Source organism: Grammomys surdaster, unplaced genomic scaffold (genome assembly GCF_004785775.1).
Source record: "Grammomys surdaster isolate TR1022 unplaced genomic scaffold, NIH_TR_1.0 196, whole genome shotgun sequence".
Lineage (NCBI taxonomy): Eukaryota > Metazoa > Chordata > Mammalia > Rodentia > Muridae > Grammomys > Grammomys surdaster.
Genome location: NW_021604641.1, coordinates 3,115,808 through 3,142,121, shown reverse-complemented (window position 1 = coordinate 3,142,121; position 26,314 = coordinate 3,115,808). Strand labels below are relative to the sequence as shown.

Below are 26,314 nucleotides of genomic sequence, written 5' to 3'. Positions count from 1 at the left end.
CGGTATGGGGCGGGGCTCGCTCCGACCCGAACCTGGAGCTGTCCTCGCCCTTTCGGGCCGCCGCCTATTCCTGGTGCTACGCAGGGCTTCTGTAGGCGCCGCGGGTCCGGAGCATCGCCTTCCAAGCAAAGGTGGGTCGCTACAGGCCTACTGCGGGGCGGGGAGCCGGATTTTGTGCAGTCCCAGCGATCCTGGGCACCCGAGGTCTGGCCGGTGCTCACTCTCTTCCACCGGCATCCCAGCGTCAGAGGCCAGGGAAAGCCTTCTCTGCCTCTGTGCTTCCGTGCCCACTGGAGAACAGGACCGATTTTGCATCCTAATATTTCAAACCTGGCCCAGTTGCTCCGCAGGATGGAGTCTTGGGGAACTCAGATCAACTCTGCCGCTTACAAAGCTCCTGGAGAGCGGGCGTGCTAAGGCCCCTTTTCACTCTTTCTCTCCGTCCTCCTGCGGCTTTGCCATAGAGGCGTTGTCTCGGATACGGGTTTGGGAAGGAGCTTTGTAGGAAGACCAAAAGCGAAATTATCTTAGAAGAATAATAAACAAGGAAGGGAGAAAGATTTCTCGTAAAAGTCCAAGGGATGAGAGACTTAAGTATCAGGATGCAGTACCTTACGGAGAAATGCGCACCACCCCTCGCCCCCTCCTCCTCTTAATAGTGCATTACTTTAAAAACACTTGAAATGGTTTTGATGAATTAAAACAAAAAAATAGCTATTTGCAATTAATACTTGTCATTGTTCGGAGATTATTTTATTCATCATTTCTTAAAGGTACGTTCCAAGGAAGGCTTTTGGCTTCCACAGGGAAAATTACTGCTCAGAGCATCCTACCATGGTGACATCTTGCCATAGTTCCTCAATACTTTTCATTGCATCACACTTAATGGAGATGTTGTTTTCATTACCTTTGTGTGTGGTGTGTCCATTTGAACCTGTGATCCTGGTTTTTGTAAAGTAGTATGTATAACTTGATAACTGTAAACTAGCCTTGCCTTCCATTTTTAAAGAAACCGCATATTTGCTTGACTTCTCAGAGTAAAAAAAAAAAGTTAACCTTTCCAAATTACATGATTCAGAAATATTGGTTTAATATTTATGTAAATTGAAGGAAAATACAGGAATCTTTATATTAGTAATGGTAAATGTATAGATTGTAGCCTGGAAGAATTTGAAACAGACGTGTTATTACACCAGTGTTTTACTACCTATTTTACATTCTACATTAAGAGAATGGGCAACATGTAGAACAGCACAGCACTGGTGGACCTGATGGCGAAGAACAAGTGTAAAACACTCAAAATGTTGTTATAGTTTTAACAGTTAAAGTCTCCCATAGCTTTAATTTATAGAGATGTAAGAAAACTTCAAGTGGTATAAATTCGTGAGACTGTTGTTTAAAGAGGTCAGAACTACTCAAAGAAGAACTAATGTTATTGTTTTTTACTTAGGTTTACAGCACTTGATTACATAGGACTAGATATAACCAGAAAAGTAGACTTCGATTTTCCTCACTGCCCACCCTTCTAAACCACTGGACTGGAGCTTAGGCCTTTGGGAAAAGGGACACTGGCAGTTGAAGAAAGAAGAAATTAAGCTACTGTTAGTTGATGAGCATCTCGAACTCAAGGCTGAGTCACTTCAGTAGTATTACTAAGATACTACCAGCACTTGGTACATTCCAAGAGATTTTGAAACTGTCAGGAACCATTGTATCTCCATGTCATTTAATGTTGCCGATTTTAAAGTAATTTGTATTTCAGCCCTTAGTAATAAAAAGGAGAATAAATAGGTTGAAGTAAACTGCCATTCGATTTTCTATATTTAAATGTTTTTATTGAGATATGCATATATATATATATATATATATATATGTCTGTAAAGAAGTTTTGTAGGTGACTTAGTCACTACTAGCAGAGCAAGATGCAATTCCAAGATGCCTACTCTGCAGCCTGAAGGAGTTCTCTCGAGGGACCTCTACTCAGGTGTAGCTGGGACCCTGACTTATACTGCAGAAAACAGTTTCCAAATGAGTCAATCTGAGGGCATGCTGGTCATTGTAGATCATAGGCATCAAAGCTGGGTAGGACTGTTAGTTGCTTCCCTTGCTTGGAAGCTTGCATGGAGTCTTCTGGTATCATGAAAGCTAGTCCTCGGAGGGGAGGCTTTCCTGTTTGAGACCTCTTGGTCATGTGTCCAAAATACATGATATCTTCAGCAGTAAGCACTTAACCTTCCACCTCTGGGAGGCAACTACAAGCACTAGCAATAGCTTATGATTTTGGGGAATCTCTTAGAAAACTCTGACAAACAACCCAAAAGGAAGCTAACATACCTAGTGTTGGGATTTTTATTAAATGGTCTCTGGATCTTGGAGAAAGCATTGTCAGCCAGGGTGAATAATTTTCACTTAAACTATACACACACACACACACACACAGAGAGAGAGAGAGAGAGAGAGAGAGAGAGAAGAGAGAGAGAGAGAGAGGTAGATAGATACATATAATATGTGTAATTTTAGGTACATAGATAATATGATTCCTATGACTTTTCCAGACCCCAAGACTGCTATTTTACCACCTCCCTGCCTCTTAATTAGAGTCCCCACCACCATGACCGTTTTTCCATTCCCTGCTTCAGACCACTTACTTGTACCCTGCTATTCCTCTCTCTATTGCTCCTCCCTTCCCTTCTCACCCCTGCCATGGTCCCCTTAGTACTTTGCTATTTTCAGTTGTTTCTGCAAACTGTATACTCACATCTGAAGATTTGGAGCCAGGGAATTTAGATGAGAAAAAAATAGGACATTTATCTTTCTGGGTCTGTGTTACCTCATTCAATATAATTTTTGCCAGTTCTGTCCATTTGCCTTCAAAATTCATGGTTTCATTTTTCTTTACAGTTAAATAGTATTTCATAATGTATCTGTGCCACATTTTCAATATCCATTCATAAGTTTGAGAACATTTAGGTTGTTTCCTTTTTCTAGCTGTTATGAATGAACATGGCAGAGCAGATATATGTGGGGCAGGATGACGAGTTCTTTGGGCATCTGCTCTGGAATGAGAAAGCCAGGCAGGCAAGTCATATGGAAGATTTATTTTTAGGCTTTTGAGGATCCTCCATGCTGATTTCACGAGGGGCTGAACCCATTTGCAGTCCCACCACCAGTGAGTGGGGAATCCCTCGTGCCCACATGCTCTCAAGCATGTGTCAGTTGTTTTGTTGCTTTTCACCTTCCTGAACTCTGGTGAGATGACATCTCAAAATCATTTTGATTTCCATTCTCCTAATTGCTAGGAACCATGAGTTTTTTTTAAATACTTCTTAGCCATTTTTTAATTCTTTTTTTTTTTCTATTGAGAACTCCCTGATCAGATTCCTAGCCCATTTCTGAATGTGACTTTTTGTCACAGAAGGTCTCTTTTATTTCTATATCCTAAATACACATAAAGATATCAAATGTATATTGATGTAAGATCCTCTCCTATTCTGTGAGCTTCCTTATCACTCAGTTAACTATTTCTTTAGCTGGGCAGAAGCTTTTAGGTTTTATAAGGTCCACTTGTCAATTGTTGGACTTAACTGCTGGGCCACTGAGGGTTCTAGTCAAAAAGTCCTTTCCTACACCTATATCCTATAGGGTAATGTCTATGGTTTTTTTCCTAGTAGTTTCCATGTTTCATGCTTCACACTTAGGTCTTTGGTTTATTTGGATTCAGTTGTGTTAGTGTGCAAGGTGATGCAGGTCTTATTTCATTCTTCTACATGTGAACACCTCATTTTCACAGCACTGTTTGTTGATGATGCTATCTTTTATCCAGTGTATGTTTCTGACAGCTGACAAGAGGAACTCCTACTGAAGTGCATAGGGCTATTTAAAGGGCCAGACACATGAAATAAATCCTACTACAATAGCAGAAGTGAGCTTCCTAAAAGACACCTGTAATTTCAGTATATGGGAGGCCAAAGCAAGAGGATTATGTGTAGCAGGCCAGCATGATCAGTGAGACAGAGAAATACTGCATTCTGTAGACATTTTTACCTGGCTCTTATTACTTTACCTTCTCTTCTTGAATGTATACATTTTATACATTTATTATTTTGTTGGCAGAATTTATCATAAAGACTTGTTTGTAGTAGATTTTTCATCATGTATATTTAGTTTTTTCAAAAGAATGATTTTTTTAAAAAAATCCATTGCACGTAATTCTTAAGCAAATAATTCAGAAAACAAATTTTGATGTTATTTAATTTTGCTTTAATATGTATTGGCTATGATGTTCTAGATGCAACAGAAAGATTTTAATATAATACAACCCAATTCTTGCTACCCTAGGAACCAGTGATGTACAGAGAGATATACTTAGGATGAATAACACAAGGGAAAGAATGAGAAAGATTGATTTTAATATTTGGACTCAGATCTTTAAAGCTCACCATTTTCACTTTGGGGAGGAAAGTAGAATAATTTAATGTTGACATCATTTCAGTGTTACTCTGTAACAGTTGTCCAGTTTATTCACATTTATGGCTGCAAAACCTTCAGAGTATTTTTGTGAAGGCTAAGATGGGGCTAGTAATGGCCAGGCAGTGTTATACACTCAGGAGGCAAAGACAGGTGGATCTCTGAGCTCGAGGCCAGCCTGCTCTATAGAGCCAGTTCCAGGACAGCCAGGGCTACACAAAGAAACCTCGACTGGGCTGGGGTGGAGTAATGATGGTAAATATATTGTACAGATCAAATGAGAAGAATTTCTATTTGGAGTTGTGGATTAAGGTACAAGTCACTAAAAATATTTTCAAGGCTTTTCATTTGTGTGTGAACTAAATAGGGGATAAGTAGTAGAGGCTTTAAGCACCACAAATTTCACCATAACCTTATAACTATAAACCCTTCCCTCCTCTCTAATGTGATCACTTCTTCCTGAGACTACATGAGGCTTAGCCTACCCTTACCCTAACATAAGTAGCTTATAAGTTTTATTTGTAAGGTTGACTCTGGTATTGTAAACATAAATTTGACCCCTTGCTCACATGCAGAATGTCAGACTCTCCAGTTCTCTCATGCACTTAACCCTGCACCTTTTTCTCTCTGTGATACTCCAGTTCCCTTAAATGCCTGGCTTCCCTGCCTACCATTTGGAACTCTTCATTTCCTGCCAAATGGGAATTTCCTCATTTCTCATCTCTGAGATCTCTTTCTTAGCATATCTTTCACGCTCGGAGAGAAGGCAATGTCTCACTTTTGCCATCCGTGGGCCATTGTCAACCTCAATGCTTTTCTGTGCAGTTTCTTTTAAGAGTCTCACTTGCTCAGTTGTCCCTTTTCTCTATTGCCACCCATTCTCCAGGTTGCCTCTTTGAACACCAACCTCAATATCATACCCCTGAAGACAACAGGAAAGTTTTCTTCTAGGTCTCACCTTTGTCTTACCTTCCTTCTTAGCTTACAGCTGCACTTCTGTAAAGGGGGCAGCTCTGTGGAGTCGCTTCCATACTGCACAGTCTCCTGTTCTCACAGGTGAGCTCCGGCTTGCCAGTTCCCCCTATTTCGCAAGCCATTGCAATAATCATTTCCCATTATCATTTTATTCGCATCATGATCACCAAGCATTTGATATTACCAGTCATTACTTCTCTGAAATCCTCTTCCCTGTGGTTTGTTTTGAGGGCAGATGTTGGAATAATGACCAGAAATGCACAGTTCTTTGGAGAGCTCTTCTTTAGTTGCTCTTTTTCTGTCCCTGTCAGGACATTAGATCTCATACAGACCTACTTGATTGATTGATTGATTGATTGATTGATTGGACGTAATATACTGTACCTTAAAAATTAGTTGTTATCTGTAATCATTATACCACTTGCTCCTGAAAAATTCGTTTGAAGAATTGGAATTTCTCTAGATTATAAAAATATGAATATATAATAAAAGTTTTAAATTATAAGCATGGTCTTCCTCTAAGTCACTATGGGATGGTCATATATGATTGTGTGTGTGTGTGTGTGTGTGTGTGTGTGTGTGTTTCTTTCTAATTTCTGCCTTTTCTTAAGGACATTTATGTAACATTTTACTGAGAAGAACTTACGGGGTTCAAAGATTTTTTTATTTATTTATTTATTTTTGTTTTTTGTTTTTTGTTTTTGTTTTCCGAGACAGAGTTTCTCTGTGTAGTCCTGGCCATCCTGGAACTCACTCTGTAGACCAGGCTGGGCTCGAACACAGAAATCCTCCTGCCTCTGCCTCCCAAGTGCTGGAATTAAAGGCCATGCGCCACCACTGCCCGGCGTCAAAGATGTTTTTAAATTAAACAAGTTTATAGTATTTCAAAAAGCAAGATTTTTTTTTTTTTTACTGATATTGCCTTCATTTAACTGTAGTAACATTTTGCATTTTTGATAGGTTCTCCAAAGAACAAGGAACATGGAAGAATCTGCAAGCCAGTTGCAGCCACTCAGTGAGAATCAAGTAGCCAACTCTGAGGGCGGATATGTATGGCAGGTCACCGACATGAACCGGCTGCACCGATTCTTGTGTTTTGGTTCTGAAGGTGGCACCTACTATATCAAAGAACAGAAGCTGGGCCTTGAGAATGCTGAAGCCTTAATTAGACTGATTGAAGATGGCAGAGGATGTGAAGTGATCCAGGAAATCAAGTCCTTTAGTCAGGAAGGCAGGACTGCCAAACAAGAGCCGCTGCTGTTTGCACTGGCCATTTGTTCCCAGTGTGCGGACATAAAGACAAAGCAAGCAGCATTTAAAGCTGTCCCTGAAGTGTGTCGCATTCCGACCCACCTCTTCACTTTTATCCAGTTTAAGAAAGACCTGAAGGAGAGCATGAAGTGTGGTATGTGGGGACGCGCTCTCCGGAAGGCCGTGGCAGACTGGTATAATGAAAAAGGTGGCATGGCCGTGGCGCTGGCGGTTACGAAGTATAAACAACGAAACGGCTGGTCTCACAAAGATCTCCTACGACTGTCCCACCTTAAACCTTCCAGTGAAGGTGAGCCTAGGAAGACACAGATGATCGAGAAATAGCAAGTTTGCACTTGATTTTCTAGAATTAGCTTTTACTCACAAAACTCAATGCTGTTTATTTAATCGAGACATATTTAAAGCCAGCCTGAAACTAAACACCTGCCTCGGGTAATCCAGACATTGATAATCGAGCTTTGAACACGCTGATTTTATATTTTGAGTTAATGCTTATGTTTTAATCTCCTTTCTAAGAAAGTAATTACTATATCTACATGTCCTTTTCTTCGGGCACTTTCACACACTGATGTCCCAAACGTCTAGTTCAGCATAGCCTTCAAGATTCATGACAGGCAGATTCTAGCAAGAGAAGAAATCAATAGCAGTCTAGAGCACCTGCTATGAAGAAGGTGTATGCTTGCTAAAACCTGAACCTTGTCTGTGCTGTACTCAGACCATTGTCACTTGGTAAGCACTCTAGATAATGTGGCCACATCTTAGGATGTAAACTAGTCACTTCTCAGTGGGTCATGATTCTTGATCAATGGCTGAATCACCTGGAGCAAGTATTTGGTTTCCTGCTGGCTTCAACATATCTGATTAATGAATCGACATTGTGTTTTGTAAATGAAAGTGTCTGTCTGTCATGTAGCTGCTGACATAGTGCTGGTATGGTACTGGGACCCAGACTCAGGTCCGCTATAAGAGGATCCGGTGCTCTTAACCACTGAGCCATCTCTCCAGCTACTCCCTCAGTTTTTCCTAGGTTAAAAAAAAAAAAATCCTTCCTAAAATCAGAAAAAATATGTTTTTTTTTCTTAAACATACCATTTATTACTTTTAAATCGGATCCAATATACACTCGACGTTCTTTTACTCTGTGTTTTGACACTAATAGCATAGAGCTGGTACTCAGGTATAAAAAGACCTCAATTTACAACTGATAGTGAACGGCTAGTCTCTAAACAAGAGGTCCCGTGTGGGCACTCTCGTCATGGTCTATAGTGTGAGGACAAGAAGATGTTCCCTAAACTTTTTTTTTTTTTTTGGTTTTTCGAGACAGGGTTTCTCTGTGTAGCCCTGGCTGTCCTGGAACTCACTCTGTAGACCAGGCTGGCCTCGAACTCAGAAATCCACCTGCCTCTGCCTCCCAAGTGTTGGGATTAAAGGCGTGCGCCACCACTGCCCAGTGATGTTCCCTAAACTTATGTCTGCAGGAAGTGTTCAGTCTAAGCTACTAAAAGCGAAGCTCACACTGAAGTTTTGTTGATAACAGCAACATCACAGATGATCCCAAGGCTCCTCCTGTGAAAAGAAATTTAAACTAATTCTAAACAACTGAGTAAATAATATGTTAATGTGTTAACTAAAGTGTGCATTTATAAAGACATGAAGTCAAAATATAATTCTTTTAATCAGTTATTTATTATATGTGCCTGTGGGATTAAGGAACTTTTAATTTTTTTTGGAAAAACAATATAAAAGACTTTATGTGAAGCATATAATTATTAAGACAGCTTTGTCTTAAATCTGTAAGAAAACAAGAGATATAATACTGTAGAAATTCCTGCATATCAGAACTAACTTCTGACTTAATTATCTAAATTTGAGTTCAAAAATTGAACATAGGCTGGTTCAGTTTTATTTAAAGATAAATTTTATTTAGCCTATAAAAATATTTTGAGGAAAAAATGAAATCTTTGTCAGGATATTAAACAAACTACATATAAAAAAAAAATCTACATTCTGCCCTGCCTTCAGATCAGCTGACCATGGTGCTAGGGTTGACCCTCAGACCTTGTACATGCTATGTACATACTCTCTAAGGCACTGAGCTATGTCCCCAACCATTTTTATTACTTTTGTCATTCATTCATTCATTCTAAGCTTTCAGGATTAGACCTAATACACATGTGAGGTGAATTCTCTATGGCTGAGCTGTAATTCCCACCCTCTCAACATTTTATTCTGAAGCAAAGTCTCACTAAATTAACCAGACTGGCCTTGAACTCAAGATCCCAAACCTCTAAGCAGCTGGAATTAGAGGCTGTGCCCCTAGACCTACCTGGCTTAAGATTTATCTTGAAAGTTCTTTTTTTCTTTCTTTCCTTCTTTCCTTCTGTTTTGTTTGTTGGTGTTTTGGTTTGGTTTGGTTTTTTCCAGCACTAAATTACACTCTCTGACCATCACAGTGCTAGTGATTTTTAGATCATCGTGTCCTGTTTCTGTATTTTACCTGTTGCTCTCTTAATGAACCTGTCTTGTTAATCTCTACACGATTTGTGGATTTGTAGATTAAGAGGTAGAAAAATGCTGGGCTGTGGTGACGCACGCCTTTAATCCCAACACTTGGGAGGCAGAGGCAGGTGGATTTCTGAGTTCGAGGCCAGCCTGGGCTACCGAGTGAGTTCCAGGACAGCCAAGGCTACACAGAGAAACCCTGTCTCGGAAAAAAAAAAAAAACAAAAAACAAAACACAAGAGGTAGAAAAATTATGGTTTTTCAGAAAATGCATTAAGGAATGAAAAGAGCTACTTCTTCTTGTAGTAGTTTAGACTGAGTGAGCCCAAATTTAAATTTTGTGCTTTTCCCTGTCTTCCTTCAGTCTGTAGTTTGTAGTCTGTAGCCTATCTATTGTCTGTCTATCTGTAGTTTGTGTCTGATCCATTCCTGTTGTCTGCTTTGGGAAAGGCATATAAAGGACACTCTTCTGTAAATATCTTTAACAAAGTTTACAAAGGAAGAAGTTACTTTACTAATCCATATTGACCAAAGTAGCTCTCAAGACCAAGCACTTATGTTACCAACCTATAGTCATGTGTTGCTTCTAACATCTTTGGCATATTTGTTGTTTTAAGTTGCTTTTAACCTATGTAATTACTACAGTGAATGCATAAATATATTAGTCTGGGTCAGGAGCATGGAAGAAAGCATACTTTAAGATTTAGCTTAAATTGCAAAAACTGATTACATGGGAAATCCAAGGCACAGAAGGCTGGTTACATTGTTTTCTTAAGGCAGGTTGCATTTAAAGCTAAGTACATAGTAGGGTGGCAGGATGGATACATAGTTTTAAATGACTCACGGAATATTAAATAACTCTGTTTCAAGATCTGACAAAAGTTTATCTCTTCAAAAGCAAAAGTATTTTCAGCAAAAGATATACCATAACCAAAAGTATAGGCTTAAACATAATTTCCTCACTCCAAACCACTTTTTACTACTTTTAATAAATGTAAAAGGAATGCACAGGTTATTTTCCTTTTTTTAAATATTGGGCTTCTCATAGTTTCTGTTGCTAAACAATTTAATGGCCTGTCTCCACATAATCACTAGTGTCCAAAATCCATATTTATTCAAAAGCACAGGATAAATCAGTGTGATAATATGGAGTAGATGAATATTCTGAGTGAGGTTATGAATGTAAAATAGGCAATGTCTACAAAGTTTCTAGTATCAATATCTCAAAAGTGCCCCTGTAATACAGTTAAACTACAGATAGATTTCCCACCACCACATTTTAGACTGTAATGTTGTGTTAAAAAACAAAAACAAGAAACATTAAAAAAAAAAAAAGCACCTCACTTCATATGCTGAAACGTGTTTGTTACGTGACAGAACATAGCATCCCATCATAAGGGAGTCAGCTCCTGTCTCTTAAGCTGATCACAACACAGTCTCAGGAACCCTGTTCTAGTTTCACTAATCCTACTTGCCTTTTCAATTCTTTATCTTGTTAAAGGACTTGCTATTGTGACCAAATATATCACAAAGGGCTGGAAAGAAGTTCATGAACAGTATAAAGAAAAAGCACTTTCTGTGGAGACTGAAAAACTACTGAAGTACCTGGAGGCTGTGGAGAAAGTGAAGCGTACAAAAGATGACCTGGAAGTCATTCATCTAATTGAAGAACATCAGTTAGTTAGGGAACATCTGCTGACAAACCACTTGAAGTCTAAAGAGGTGAGTACATCTCTTTAAAAAGAGAAACTTGAAGTTACAAACCCTTGATTCAATCCCAAGCCCTACTAAAATAAGAGAAGGGGCCAAGGAGAAGGCTTCTTGTTTATAGCATTTGATGAACAGGCAAGAGGACCAACCAGTGTTCAGATGTGGAGTGGGAAGACAGAGATAGATACCCAGAGCAAGGTGATTGGCAAGACCAGCCAAATTGCTTATCAAGGAGCTTTGGGTTTTACTGAGAGACTGTACCTCAAAAGAAAAGTAAAGAGCTAGTAAGAAAGATTCCCAGCTTCAACCTCAAGCCTTAAAACACACACACACACAAACACACACACACACACACACACACACACGCACACACATGCACGCTTGTATTCTCACACTTACACACATTGCAGGGAAGAGGGACCAAACATATATTTAAAGTGATAGTTATTAAAAATATTCAGCATTAATGTGATACCAACATTATTCCAGCACAAACACACACACACACAAACACACAAGCTATCTTGAAAACTTAAAAAGCTCTGTGTTTTCTCCCCAGAAATCTCACTTTCTTATTAGATAACTTTTGATGAACTGATTTTCATTCTGGAAGTCCTTTAAGCCCTAAGTAAATGCTACATTGCTAATTCGACTGATTTAACTCTGCTACCCTGAGTCATTTCCCATAACTCTTTGCGTTTCTCACTAGCTATCCCCCTCCTGTTGTTTGTTTTTCCCCTATAGGTATGGAAGGCTTTGTTACAAGAAATGCCCCTTACTGCACTGCTAAGGAACCTGGGAAAAATGACTGCTAATTCAGTACTTGAACCAGGAAATTCTGAAGTATCCTTAGTATGTGAAAAACTGAGCAATGAAAAACTGCTCAAGAAGGTATGTGTGAGCCATGGCTCGGTTAGCTCATGATGAAAGCTAGCTCTTTGGGGGACTTAGGACTTCTCTCATGGCAAGCTGCATTCTAATTCTTAAAGCTAAGTTTAATATTTGTTCTTCCTTTCTTGTGTTCTTTACCTCTAGTAATATAAACCTCTCAAAACTCATAGTTATTGTTTTTACTTGAACTTGGCAACTACCTTCTGTCTATCTTGTTTCTAGGCTCGTATACACCCATTTCATGTTTTAATTGCATTAGAGACCTACAGAGCAGGCCACGGGCTCAGAGGGAAACTGAAGTGGATTCCAGATAAAGAAATCTTGCAGGCATTGGATGCTGCTTTTTATAAAACATTTAAGGTAATAATTTTATCTTCTTTATTTAAAAAAGACTTGGGGATTACTGCATTTTGTAAAAACACAGTTAGTGGTTTTTATATTATTTTATCTTAATATAGTATATACCCATTGTTTTTTCTATCATTATGAAGGTGATTACAAATTTGACATCATAAGTTTATGTGTGATTCTTATCACGTTAAGTAGCTGCTACTTATCCCAAGGTCATTTTAATAATTTTTAAAGTCATTGATAAATTACTGAATTTCAATATTTGCATTCTGGTGGATTCCTTCGACCTAGTACTCCTTTTTAGATTCATTGTTAATTGGGAACTGGGTCTTAATAATCAGTTTTTCAGAATGGAAATCTAGCTATAAGTTAAAATTTTTCATTTCAAAATTTCTGGATACACCACAAAATCTAACATCCATATTATGTAGCAAATTAAAAGGATTCTGCATAATCACCAAGTGATATCCCTGATGTGCAAGGACATTTCAACACTAGAGCACCCATGAGTATAATCTTATCAGAAAAGGGACATAGTATCAATTGATGAAATAAAAAAGCATTTTGACAAAATTTAACATGTTTTCTTTAAAAGAAGCTCATATATAGGGCTGGAAGGATGACTCAGCAGTTAAGAGCACTGTCTGCTTTTCCAGAAATCTTGAGTTCAATTCCCAGCAACCACATAGTGGCTCAGAACATCTATCCTGGAATCTGATGTCCTCTTCAGGTGTTCAGATGTACATGCAGATAAAGTACTCATATACATAAAACAACTAAATTTTTTTAAAAAATCATAGGTATCATCATATTTGGATAAAACAACAAAAGCTTTTTCCTTAAGATCAAAAATAAAGGTGGCTACTTTCCTAACTTTAGTGCCACAGAGTATTAAGAATTGTAATTATATAAGAAAAAAGCCTCACGAGGAATGTTCATTATTATATCCAGAAAACCCTAAAGAACTCATACAGAAACTGTGTTAGAGTGAAATAAATTCAACAGAGTTTCAGGTTATAAAGCAATACATTAAAAAAACAACAACAACAAAAACACACAAAACCATTTGTTAGGTCAGGCATGGTTGTACAGATCTGTAATCAACACTTGAGAAGTGGAAGTAGCAGTCAGAAGCCAGAGCCACACACATCACAGCATGCTCAAGGCCATCCTGGCCTACCTGAGACAGTGTCTCAAAAACTAGGGATGAAAAAAATAAACAAATAATAAATAAAATAAGTCAGTTGTATACTGTAATAATAAACTACTTGAAAATAAAATTAAGAAAATACTAGTATTTCATGTATCACTAAAAGAAAACAAATAGTGCGGTGCAATGGTTACACACTGTAAACTATAAAACAGCGCCAAAAGAATAAGGACAGCAGGATGGCAGCCATCCACACCTCTGCACTAGAAGAGGACAGAGCTATCCAAAGCCATCTATAGATTTCAAAGTCCCAATGGCATGTTTTGCAGGAAATTAACAATCCATAGGAAATTCCCACTGACTCCAAGTAACCAAAACAGTCATCAAAAGCACATTTGCAGGACTCATGTCTGGCTTTAAGAAGTCAACAATGACAAATCACCATGCTGCTGTTAAAAGGACAGATATGGTGGCCAAAAGAATAAAACAAGAGTCTGGAAACAAACTACACATTCAGGGCAGTTAATGGTTAAGGATCCCAGAATGAGTTCATTGAGAAAGGGCAGTTTCGACAAACTGTGCTGGAAGAAGGACATGAGGAGGGAGGTGGAGCATTGTCTTACAGCATTCGTAAAACCATTTCAGGAGAGATCAGTCGCCTACATTTAGGAACTAAATGTAAAAAGAATAATAAAACACAGGTGACAACAATTAAAGAAATTGAACTTCAGAATTTGAAACATAAAGTGGCAGTGGTGGCTCACGCCTTTAATCCTAGTACTCAGGAGGCAGAGGCAGACAGATCTCTGAGTTTGAGGCCAGCCAGGTCTACAGGGTGAGTTCCAGTATGGCCAGGGTTACACAGAGAAACCCTGTCTTAAAAAATAAAAAGCTGAAATATGTGCATCACACAGTGTTAGAAGAAAGTAGGAAAAAATTACATAGTGGGAGAAAATATTTGCAGATTATACATCTATATAATGAAAAGCATTTAATATCCATAGTATAAAAAGTCCTGAGGTTCAATAGTACAATCATAAGCCAGTTTCAAAATTGACAAAGTATTTGAATAGATAGATTTTTAGAGCTGTATAAATGAAAGATGCTCACTAGGATTAGTCAGATCAAAAGCACAGATGACATGCCACTCTGCCCCTAATTGGATAGATGTTAGCAAAAAAAGGAACAAGGAGAGTCGGGCAGTGGTGGCCTTTAATCCCAGCACTTGGGAGGCAGAGGCAGGTGGATTTCTGATTTCAAGTCCAGCCTGGTCCACAGAGTGAGTTCCAGAACAGCCAGGACTATACAGAGAAACCCTGTCTCGACCCCCCCCCCAAAAAAAAAGGAACAAGTATTAGGAAGGTGGAGAGATTGGAACCCTTGTATATTATCAGTAATAAAGTAAAATGTTGCAGCCTGTGAAAGTCAGCATCAGAATGTTAAATATGGAGTAGTCAGAATGCTACACCTGTCTATAAATCCCCACACTGGGCATGGTGGGAGAGACTGAGACAGGTGGGTTACTGTGAGTTCAGAGTCCACCTTGGGCTCCAAAACAACACCCTGTCTCAAAAACAAACAAACAAACAAAACATAAGTAAAATACCAACCTGGTGAGCATGCTGACACATGCCTTTAATCCCAGCACACAGAAGACAATGCCAGGGGGACATCTCTGAGGTCAAAGCCAGCCTGGTCTACATGTAAGTTCCAGTGCAGCCAGGGTTATATAGAGAAACCCTGTCTCAGGAAAAGAAAAAAGGCAAAAAACTGTGATACCATCAAGAATTCAGCCTCAGTATATGCCCCAGAGAACTGATATCAGGTACTTGACTTGTTTTGTACACTAGTCTATCCCAGCTCTACTAAAAGTAGCCAAAAGGTTCCCTTGTGTCTTCTAGGCTGCATATTGTGAAGTACACACTGTAGTGTGAGAACACAGCCTAGGAGGTGCCAGAGTTAAACATGTAAGCTTGAGGTTGCTGCTTAGGTGGATGAAGTGTCTGTGTGACAATGACAGAGTCTACATATAAGACAGTGTTCATGTGCCATGAAGATAATCAATGCTCCTCAGTTGTACTCTTTTTTTTTTTTTTTTTTGTTTTTTTTTTTTGGTTTTTTTTCGAGACAGGGTTTCTCTGTGTAGTCCTGGCTGTCCTGGAACTCACTCTGTAGACCAGGCTAGCCTCAAACTCTCGAACTCAGAAATCCGCCTGCCTCTGCCTCCCAAGTGCTGGGATTAAAGGCTGGGATTAAAGACGTGCACCACCACCGCCTGGCAAGTTGTACTCTTTAAAGTGGCTATAGAGTAAATGTTTTCTTTACCACAGTTAGAAAGAAATTCTTAGAAGTTTACTTCATTGAAAAGATTTTTAAAACTAGGACCTTAACTTCTTTCAGTAAAATTAAACACATTACATCTTTCTCTTCATTTTACCAGTTAATAAGAGGTAGAATGTTAAAAATAATAGTCACTTAACTTGCATACCATCAAAACAGGCCTGTCTTCTAGGAGCCTTATGAGTGAAAGATAAATACAAATATAATTTCAGACTTTTTTATAACTACTTTATTTTGTTTTCTTTTTAGACAGTTGAGCCAACTGGGAAGCGCTTCTTGCTCGCTGTTGACGTCAGTGGCTCTATGAACCAGAGAGTTTTGGGTAGTGTACTCAATGCTAGTACTGTTGCTGCAGCAATGTGCATGGTGAGATCCCCTAAGACAACTTAGTGTTCCCACCCCCTAAAACGTCTTCAGATTAAAACTGTCAAGGCCAGCATCACCCAGAATTAGCCTTTCACTTATTTTATCATTTCACTTATGTAACATTTATCATTTTATATCTAAAGACAAGTTTATAATGCAAAGTTTTACTCATGCTGAAAAGGGGCGTCGTGTAAGGAAGGATCAGATCTGAGCTGCCAAATGTTACAGCAAGATTAAATGTTACTAGTATATGCAAAATTACATAATGGTTAGTGGGGGGAAAAACCTGGTTTAAAAGCTTTAATGGGCATTAGAGAGCTTCACCTCTTGCCATGGTTCCCTCCTCACATAGCAAGGAGGCGCTTCTCCACTTCTCTGCCTTCATTCCTCATTTAGTAAAATGAGCAGTGTGTGTTTGTTTCTTTGCCTAGGAGAGTGCTGTAGACACCAGCTTCTCAGAATTTTTTTGAATTATGGTTTTTGTTAGTTTGTTTTCATGTATTGGCCCCGGGGAAGGGGCCCCTCAGGACAGACAACATGCAGGAGGCATTCTGTTCCTCCACCTTGTAGATTCCAGAGATTGAACTCAGAGCAACTGGCAGCAAGGACCTTTTCCCACTGAGGCATCTCCCTAGCCTGTGCTCCCCAGTGCTGTGACTCTATATTCTGAAACACAAAAAATGCAAGTTTAGGAATAATAAGCATCATAGTGTTTCTTATCTAGATAACTTTATATAAGCCGTTAAGAGACTAATTTTTTCAGTATGCTGAAAACCACTACCATTGCACTTTTACAGGTGGTTACACGGACGGAAAAAGAATCTTCGGTGGTTGCTTTTGCGTGTGATATGGTACCATTTCCAGTGACTGCAGACATGACATTACAGCAGGTTTTAACGGCTATGAATGAAGTAAGACACTGTTTTATTAACATGTCCTTTCATTTTGTACTTGGGGCATTGTGTAGTAGCTGGAAGAAAAATTGTTCTAACTTCTCATGGTGAGCACAGTCAAAAATGGATCTCTGCAGACATGGTACAGTCTGCATATTGGTTTACATAAAATGATGCTCTAAGGTTAAGAGCGTTTATGTATTTATTTCAGACATCTAATGGACACTGAGGTTGTTTTATTTTACTGCTGTTCCTTTTCTTTTTCCTGAGATAGGTTCCAGCAGGCAACACAGACTGCTCTCTTCCAATGATCTGGGCCCAGAAAACAGGCACAGCTGCAGATGTCTTCATCGTATTCACCGATAATGAGACCTTTGCAGGGCAGGTGCATCCTGCTGTTGCCCTGAGGGAGTACCGAAAGGTAAACATCTACCCTTCTGTCAGCTACTGGTCCTCTCTAAACAGGCTCCATTAGGGAGGGTGTTCCCTTTGTGTAGGAAAGCCAGTGTCTGGTGGGCTAGTAGAGACTACACAAACATCATCCAGTTCCAATGCTAAATATGAACAAGAATGCCCTTTGCTGGTGCTTTTGATAATGACCAAATATATATATTTGACCTCAGCTATAATTTATGTGACATATTGCATTTCTTTAAAAAAAATTGTTATCATTTGTAAGTTTAACTAAAAACTATATGAAATTACAGCAAATTTTTAAGTCTGTATCCTAAACTTTATCATATGTATGTCTGATCATTCTCTATTTTCCTCCCTTGGCCTTTGTCAGATGACAGAATGTTTTATTACTATTCTGTCCAATATGGTAGACACTGGTCACTAGGCTGTTGAATGTTAACATTCAGCGCATGTGACTAAAATATAAGAAGACCTTACTATGAAGATCAGTAGTTCTCACCACATAATTTTCCTACCAACTGTAGTATCATCTGGTGGTCAGGTCAGAAATGAACATGGCAGACCCCATCAGACATCCGTCAAATTCTGTGAGTAGGGTTCAGGTTTCCCATGAGTGCTTACTTTTGAGCGCCATAAAGGAGAGACTAGAATTTGGACTAAAAGCAGTCTAGATGTTAGTCTTGAGTCTCTTCTGCTAAATGTGGGTCTGAACAAGTTAGTTAGCTGACAAATGTCACAGTAGGTAATGATGCATACCTTTTAGGGTTGATCCAACACTTATACCTGTCTCAAAAACAAATTAGTCATTAGAACTTGTCACGGTAGCTTAGCATGTAATCCAGCATTCAAGATACTGAGGCAGGGGCTAGAGAGATATAGCTCAGTAGCTAAGAGCACACATTGTGCTTGCAGAGGACCTGAGTTCATTTTTAAACACCTATGCTGGGTGTTTCACAACTACCTATAATTCCAGGTTCAGGAGACTGATGCATCTAGCCTCTGCAATAACCTGTATTCATGTGTATTCAAGCATGCATATACACATATGTGTGCATGTGTGGACGCATACATGCAAGCACACACACACACACATATTACAAATAAAATCTTTAAACCAAAGAAACTAAGACAAAAGAATTATTGCTAAGCTACATAAGGAGTTTAAGAGTAACCTGGGCTACATATATAGTAATATTTTGTCACAATTAATGAGTAAGTAAGGGCTGGAAATGTATCTCCATTGGTAGAGTAGGTGTCTACCATACATGAAGCTCTAGGCTCAGTCCCCAGCACTGTATAAAATTAGGTATGGTGGTACATGCCTACAAGCTTAACATTTGGAAGGTGGGGCAAAAGGATCAGAAGTTCAGATCATGTTCAGCTACATAGCAAGTTTGCAGTCTTTCAGAGCTACATGAAATCCTGCCTCAAGGATTAAATTTTTCCAAACAAAAACCTTAATTTTTTAATTATTAAAAAATTTTAATAGATTTATTATAGTGACTGACAAAACTATGCTTTCATTGATTGTTTCTTCCTTAATATTTAGTGACCTTAAATACATATAGAGAGACTGAAAATATAGCTCAGTAATTCAATGGTAGAGAGTTTATCTAGTACACTCAAGGTCTTGGCTTGGTCCATAACACAAAGGATGGCTACTAAGAATAAAGAGAAACAGATGGGAGATGGACCAGGAAGTCAAGGAGAGAAAGGGGACAGAATTATAGTTTGCAAGAGCACAATTCATTTATTGTATATATTAAAATTGTAAGCTGAACTTGGTGTAATCCCAACCTTTGGTAGGAGGAGCCATGGTTGTGCATCCTGGTCTTAATTTTTAAGGATTTTTTGTTTGTTTTTATATATATATAATTTCATATGTAGTGAAGCTTTCTCCTATATTTTCCCTACAGAAAATGGATATTCCTGCTAAATTGATTGTTTGTGGGATGACATCAAGTGGCTTTACCATTGCAGACCCAGACGATAGAGGCATGTTGGATATGTGCGGCTTTGATACTGCTGCTCTGGATGTCATTCGGAATTTCACATTGGATGTCATTTAACCCTGAGTGCCAGAACGATATGAGAGGTGCACTGCTGTGGTGGATTTCAATGAAAATACACAGCTACTTCCCAGCTAGATGCATAGTGAGAAATGTCATCAGTATGTGCATGATAGAAATGTGCTGTGGCAAGAACAGGAGAAGAGGGAAGGAAGGAAGGAAACACATGTTGGGCCCAAAGGTACATGTACTCAGCTAGCTCTTCAGAAGTCTTCAGGAAACTGTAGCTTTCTCTATAGAGAACTTTCTTTTTAACAGACACTGTAAAATAGTCATGTTTTACTTCACGGAATCAGGTCTTTGTACTGAAAGTGAGATACAAAGTATAAGTAGCCTCACATCCTGTCACTTATCTGACAAGTGCTTGTTTTCTTAAATGTCTTCATTGGAAAAGGACAGTTTTGATAATGTCCAAATACTCTGAGGTGCACTAGACCATGTGACTGTGACGGAAATGAACCTCACCAGGTAAATTTTTATACCAAGGGGTTTAAAAAAAAAAAGACATTTGGTTAAACTAAATTATGAATGAATTTTACAAATTCAGAGTTTTCTAAGATCATATGAACCAACAGCTTTCTTATTCAATGAAAAAGATGTTTTCTTTCTGGTGTTTAATTTGTACTTGTTAGGATTTGTTACTATTTGGCCAAAACATGATGGAAATCCCTATGGGACTTGTTGAACTTATATAGGCTGAGGACTGTGCTTTGTAGCCTTGCGTTAGCTGAGCACCAACTGTGTCTCATGTACTTACGCTTTCCTGGGTGTTTCACATGTTTAAGTCCCCCCATCCATAATCCTGACACTGTAACAATTCCAACTCCACTGTAAACACATAGCTTTTCTGTACCCCTAAAATACCTTTAACTAATTGTCATATTTTTCTAATATTAAGTTTGTCTGAAGTCTTTTATATTTTTGTCCACTATTCATTTTGTGTCTACTTTCTTTTTTGATAGAGTAGAGAAATAATAAAGCAAGCTAGATCCTTCAAGTTCAAAGGCAATTTTAGAGTAGCAGCCATATCAACCAATCAGTTTATGTAGAAAATTTAAGAACTTATTTTGTACAAATTAAACTTCTTTTTCACCATACTAAAATACATTCTTTTCTTGAGCAATTACATGTTTTCACTGGGAAGCTTAGCATGAGAATGGCCTATTGAAACACCAGTAGTTTTTCTCTTAATTCAATAATGGTATCTAAGGTAGTTTATACTAAAACTCTAATTTCTATGTATTACTCTTTAAATATTAAAGGTTTACTGGGGGCTTATAAAGCCCTTCCAAAACTAGTTTGTGTAGGTTACATAACCTTGTAAGTGTTGGGGGGGGGTGAAATTCCTTTACTTGGGGAAGAAAGGGGCTTTGCTAGTGTGAGGATTTGTGTACATATTTTCTGCTCTTTCCTAAGAAATTTAGTCTCAGAATAAGAAAATGTTCCCTTCAGATGATTTGACATTAATAAAGTTTCATATGTAGCCATTCCTCTAAGACAGTAACAAATTTTCAGTGTTATTAGCAAAGATAGTATCAGCTCCAATTCTAAACACTATTGCTTCTGATGCTGTTCTGGCTTGACCACTGTAAACATCTTAACTAATTCTGATATATTTAAAATCTCATATTCAAATTGAATTTAAGGTTAAAAAACCTAGTAATACACGAGAGCTATTGAATTCTTTAAACCCAGGACCTAAGTTTTAATATGATCTAACTTATTATGAAATTTACATAGAATATTATATAAAAGCTTATTTCTTTTTTTTCTATGCTGCTTAGAGAGTGCTTTTAGGCAAGCAGAGTATACCTAGGAGCTAATATTTAACCCATCAGGGAAATGAGAGTCACCTACCGGTGACCTTTCTACAGTATTTAGGTAGAAATAATTAAATAGATTAAGATTGAAGATAGGGGCCAAGTGTGATGATACATGCTTTTATTCCAGGGGAAACAGAGGCGGGTAGATCTCTTAAGTTAGAGGCCAGCCTGCTCTACATAGTGAATTCCAGACCAGTCAGGGCTATGTAGTGAGACCCTGTCTCCAAAAAGAAAAAAGGTTTAAGGAAAAAAAAAATCCGCACAGAAAGAATTTTTGTCTTCAAATCACAAAACTTCAGAGTAAAAAGAAAACTTAGAAAAAATTGTATTTGGTTAATAACCAAAAACCAGTCTGGATCTTCTGGATGTTTGTGTGTTGGTTATTTTTTGTTTTGTGACAGGGTCTCTCTATATAGACATAGTCATGACTATTCTGGAGCTCACTATGTAGACCAGGCTGGCCATGAACAGGCATGGCCTCCTGCCTCTGCCTCCCTAGTGCTAGGGTTAAAGGTGTGTGCCACTATGCCAAGCCTAAGGCGGGATGGTTTTGGAGAGGGGTCTTCTTCTCCACTCAGCGTTCTGACTTTCACTCTCTCATCCATGGGGCACATTGATTTAGTAAGAGATACAGTAGAATTATGCAAGCCTTTTACCTAATTTAGACGTTAGGAATTGGTGATATGCATGATTACTTTAGGAACTTGTGAACATGTGTGATTTTTTTTTTTTTGATTTGGAGTAATTCTCAAACACAACTGTGTCTCTTCAGCCTATGCTGCCATGGAATCTAGCCACATAGAAAGGCATTATTACCTCATTATGCATAGGATACCCTCAAGTGGTAGACAAGTTTTATTTTCCAAAGTAACCACTAGGGTTACTCGTAAATAAATAGAATGGAAGAAATACTGCATTAAAAAGCAATCTCAAGAAATATAAACATTATTTCCTAAATACTATGTAAATATTTCCAGGATTTAGTTGTTATTTATAACACAAAACACTAATCTTTTCATCTCACTGTTTTTTGATTAGTGGCTAGTCCACTTATTAAAACTGTTACTTAGTAACTTTTCAGGGTGTGTTAGGAAGGGATAAGCTAGTAAGTAGAATGCACTTCATCCTTTGGAGCTTCTTGTTTTCTTTCATGTGCTGTGTCATTATGGACAACCAGTTCAACCTATATTGTAGATTCTGCTCTCCTACAAATTAATGTATCTTATTCTCAGATCAGAGAGCAATCAGTTTAATAGTACTTACCTAATATTGAAACGGGAAAGGAGACCTTTCGTTACAAGTTCAAACTTCGTTTTTATTTATAAACATTAAGATATCATTATTCCCTGATAAACAGGAAGAAGACATATATTTTTTAAAAAATGAAAGCAAAGCTCATAGTCAAAATAGCACCATGCTGTTACTAGCAAGCACTTCCTTATATTATTTGTATAGCAATTAAGTCTGCAACTGACAAACTGACACATTGTTTCTTTCCTAGACTTTGACAAAAAAAATGTAAATTTGAGAATATAATGATCTTTAGAAGCACAGTAAGAGTACATGTAAGTAGGAAATGAAAGCTAAATCAAATTCTTGGAGTTATTTTCCTGTGACCTAAACATTTTGTCCCAGGGCAAGCAAGATGTCATAGTGGGTAAAGACACTCACCACCAAGCTTGATGAATTGTTCCCAGTCCCTGGACCCCACATAGTAGGAAGAGAAACCAGTTCCTGCAGGTTGTCTTCTGATCTCCACATGCGTGTATGCATGTGTATGTAAAAGTGAAAAAAAGATGTTGCAACAGATTTGGCGGTTGTGTGGTGTGCTGGTGGTAAAAATAACTCAAAATGCAAAACCCAGTCTTGGATTCCATTGGGTTTGTTAGGGTACAAATTGTCCTCTTAGAGAAACCTCACACATCCAGAAGGAAGGATCACAAAAGATGATGGGTTCTTTGTGAAACAAGCCAGCGTTAACTCAGAAATTACTTTGTTCTCTTGATACTTGCTCCATCATCTCTTATTCCATGGAAAATTACTTCTCGCCCATTTTTCTCTTCTGAAAAGTCATCTCCCATTTTTGTCTTTTTTCCAATTTGATCCAGTTGGGTAATAAATTGCAAGACCAGAAAGTCATCCACATTCAAGTCTGAGGCAAATCTCTTGCAGGTTTTTTTTTTTCATTTTATATAAATTTAAGAGTATATTTTTCAGGGTTGGTGAGATGTCTCACTGCTTAAAAGCACTGGCTGCTCTTCTAGAAGACCCGGGTTCAATTCCCAGTATCCACAGGGCAGCTTACAACTCTCTGTAATTCCAGTTTTGGGGATCCTACACCATCACACAGACATACATGCAGGCAAAACACCAATGCACATTAAAAAAAATAATAATAAATAATTCATTTTAAAAAAACACTTTTTTTTCCAAATTACTGGAGTAATACTCAGATTGATATGTTCTCTCCCCAAATCGAGTCAAGTCATATTGTAGATATTCCAGAAATGGTGTGGCCATTCAATAAGATCAGTTTTCAGAATCTGAGTGAAATCATTGCTAAACACTGAAAAGACATATATATATATACACATATATATATTTGACAGCAATCTCAAAAAGTGACACACATATTCTCTCAGTTCTATAATTACACTCCTAGTTTACAAAGTCTTTCAACTGAGTGTCCATTCATGCTTACATACATGTACACTGAACTTACAAAAAGCCTTATAATGACTTATGTTGACATTCAGTATCTTATTGGTAACTATTTACACTTTTGAAAAATATCACTATGAAATTTAAAGCTGATTCTAAAATATTTTTCACATAGAAAACTAATAATGTAGCTAAGTATGCTATTTGAATAAAATTATAACAGATGACACAGTTTTCCTGAACCCTAAAAATAACAAGCTATCTTAGAAAAATGAAAAGGAAGATCAATAAGATTCTATTCCTAGAATTGTGATTATTCCCACTCAGCATTTGTAAATATAATGAAGATATACAAAAGCTGTTTCTGATCCTTCAGAGATATGTTTGCCTTTCTACTTTATTTATCCCTGCCTTTAATCATCTTAACTTTGTGAACACAAGTGAACTTTGATTTTTAAAATATTTGAACTTCTATACCTTGTATAAGTTAGTGGAATCTGGATTTGAAAAAAAAAAAGAAGAAACTGAATTATTTCCATTTCTGCTGGTTTAACTTACTGTATATTTACATTATTAAAAGTATCACAAATGAATGGGTTAATATTCTGTTAACTATGTGTAATTGCTAAATTATAACAGTGTAATCATTACATTGAAACTTGCGTCTAAATGATTTCTTAGACTTTGTTTGAAGTGTTAATGCAAGCCCCATTATGACAAAATTAGATTTAAAGATAGATAGTGAATGAATACTAATGAAGACAACTGTTCTTGTCTCACTGTTCTAAATATAGAATATATATTTGGTATGGTTAGTGAAATAGCTTTTGTTATTATTTAAGTTACAATTTCTTATTGCAAATTTAATAATGAATTCTCCAAATGAATGGGATGTATGGACTTATATTTGAAAGAAATGGAAGAAAAGTGTTACGATCTGCTTCTAAACTATCTATTTGTTTTATTACAATTACATTTATTTCCATAATTGGCCAATTAATGGATCTTTCAGGTATCCAGAATTATGTCTGCATGGACTAAATTATATTAAGAGCCTTAAAGTGGAAAAAAGGACTCTTGACTGCCTTAACATATGACAGGCTCTCCTTTCCAGACATACTAATTTCTTTAGGGTCTGTTAAATAAGTAATGCCTTAATAGTGTGCTAATGTTTCTGAAGAGGAGAGCTTACAGGGTCTTCTAGAGCTTTTAATTTTACATAATGAATGGAAATTTAACTGTTAGATATTAAACCTGATTGCACATTAATAATTTTAAACAAGAAAAGAATAATCTGGCTATGCTGATACGTTATAAATATATGACTGTAACATCAGTATATTTTATGGTTGCTTAAGATTTTTAAAGTTTTGTATAACCAGTTATCCAGAAGCTGGACTTCCTGGCCATAACATGACCTCCAAGGACCATGTTGCATATTTAACACCAGATGAAAAGTACAGTTGTATAGTTCCAAAAAGAATTGCTTTTTAAGGAAAATTTTTGAGACAAAAAGCAAATTTTTTGGTTCAAGCCTATGAGCAAAGTCATTTAGAGAATGGAAGATAGTATTAAAACCTTGAAACTCTTGCAATAAAAATATCAGGCTAGGGACTTGTTTCATTACATTCACATTTTGCATTTGCTTTGCCTTTCAAAGCAGAAAAATCTTGTGAAACTGAAAGAATGTTTTAAATTGTCATGCTGGTGCTTAAAGATCTATTACGCTTAATGTATAACTAGCTTATTTCCAGGAAAGAAGCCTAAGGAGGGCATACAGGCCTTTCCTAGGACTTGTGATTTATTAATACTGTCAAGTCTTCCAAGTTTGCAGTGTAAATAATGTGTAACAATGTGGCATTGATATTTTCTAATAAGGAATGGATGGATGCTTCAATTATTACTTCTACTTCATGATAAAAGTTTTCACCAATAGAGAGAAATCTTGATTTTGTAACCTGGCAAAATAACCTATTACATACAAATTGATTATCTCTTACCTGAAATGCTTGAGGCTACAATTATTTTAAGATTATTTTTCCAATTTTGAAATCATTTGCAGATGTATAATGGAATACCTGGAATTTGCTGTGTGAGCCTCATATGGGTCATGTGAAAGAAAAACATATTTTTTAATGAACTTGCTTTTGACTGTGACTTGCCCATTGGTCTACTATGGAACTTTCCACGTGCATTATGTTAACACTCTCAAGTTTCCAATTCTGGAGCTTTCTAAAACTTTGTATTTCCAAATTAGGGATGCTTAATCTGTAAGTCATTCCAGATGTGGAGTGGGCACTACACGAACTGTTTGTCACCAGTTTATTGTAGAAATTGATAGGCGTACCAAATAAATTGTATGGATATCAAATAATAATAACTGTCTTTTAATCCTTTTTTAAAAACATAAATTTTAAGATTATAATA

General features: G+C 37.5%; 1 protein-coding gene across 1 annotated transcript; it reads left to right on the top strand.

Annotated features, from left to right (window-relative positions):
• Window positions 1-34: 34 nt before the first annotated feature.
• Window positions 35-20,506, top strand: Ro60 (Ro60, Y RNA binding protein). Its single transcript, XM_028769959.1, has 9 exons — window positions 35-131; window positions 6,403-7,003; window positions 10,718-10,938; window positions 11,671-11,817; window positions 12,040-12,177; window positions 15,908-16,024; window positions 16,822-16,935; window positions 17,192-17,338; window positions 19,251-20,506. The coding sequence occupies exons 2-9, from the start codon at window positions 6,424-6,426 to the stop codon at window positions 19,401-19,403; spliced, it is 1,617 nt and encodes a 538-aa protein (XP_028625792.1). The 5' UTR covers window positions 35-131; window positions 6,403-6,423; the 3' UTR covers window positions 19,404-20,506.
• Window positions 20,507-26,314: the final 5,808 nt, after the last annotated feature.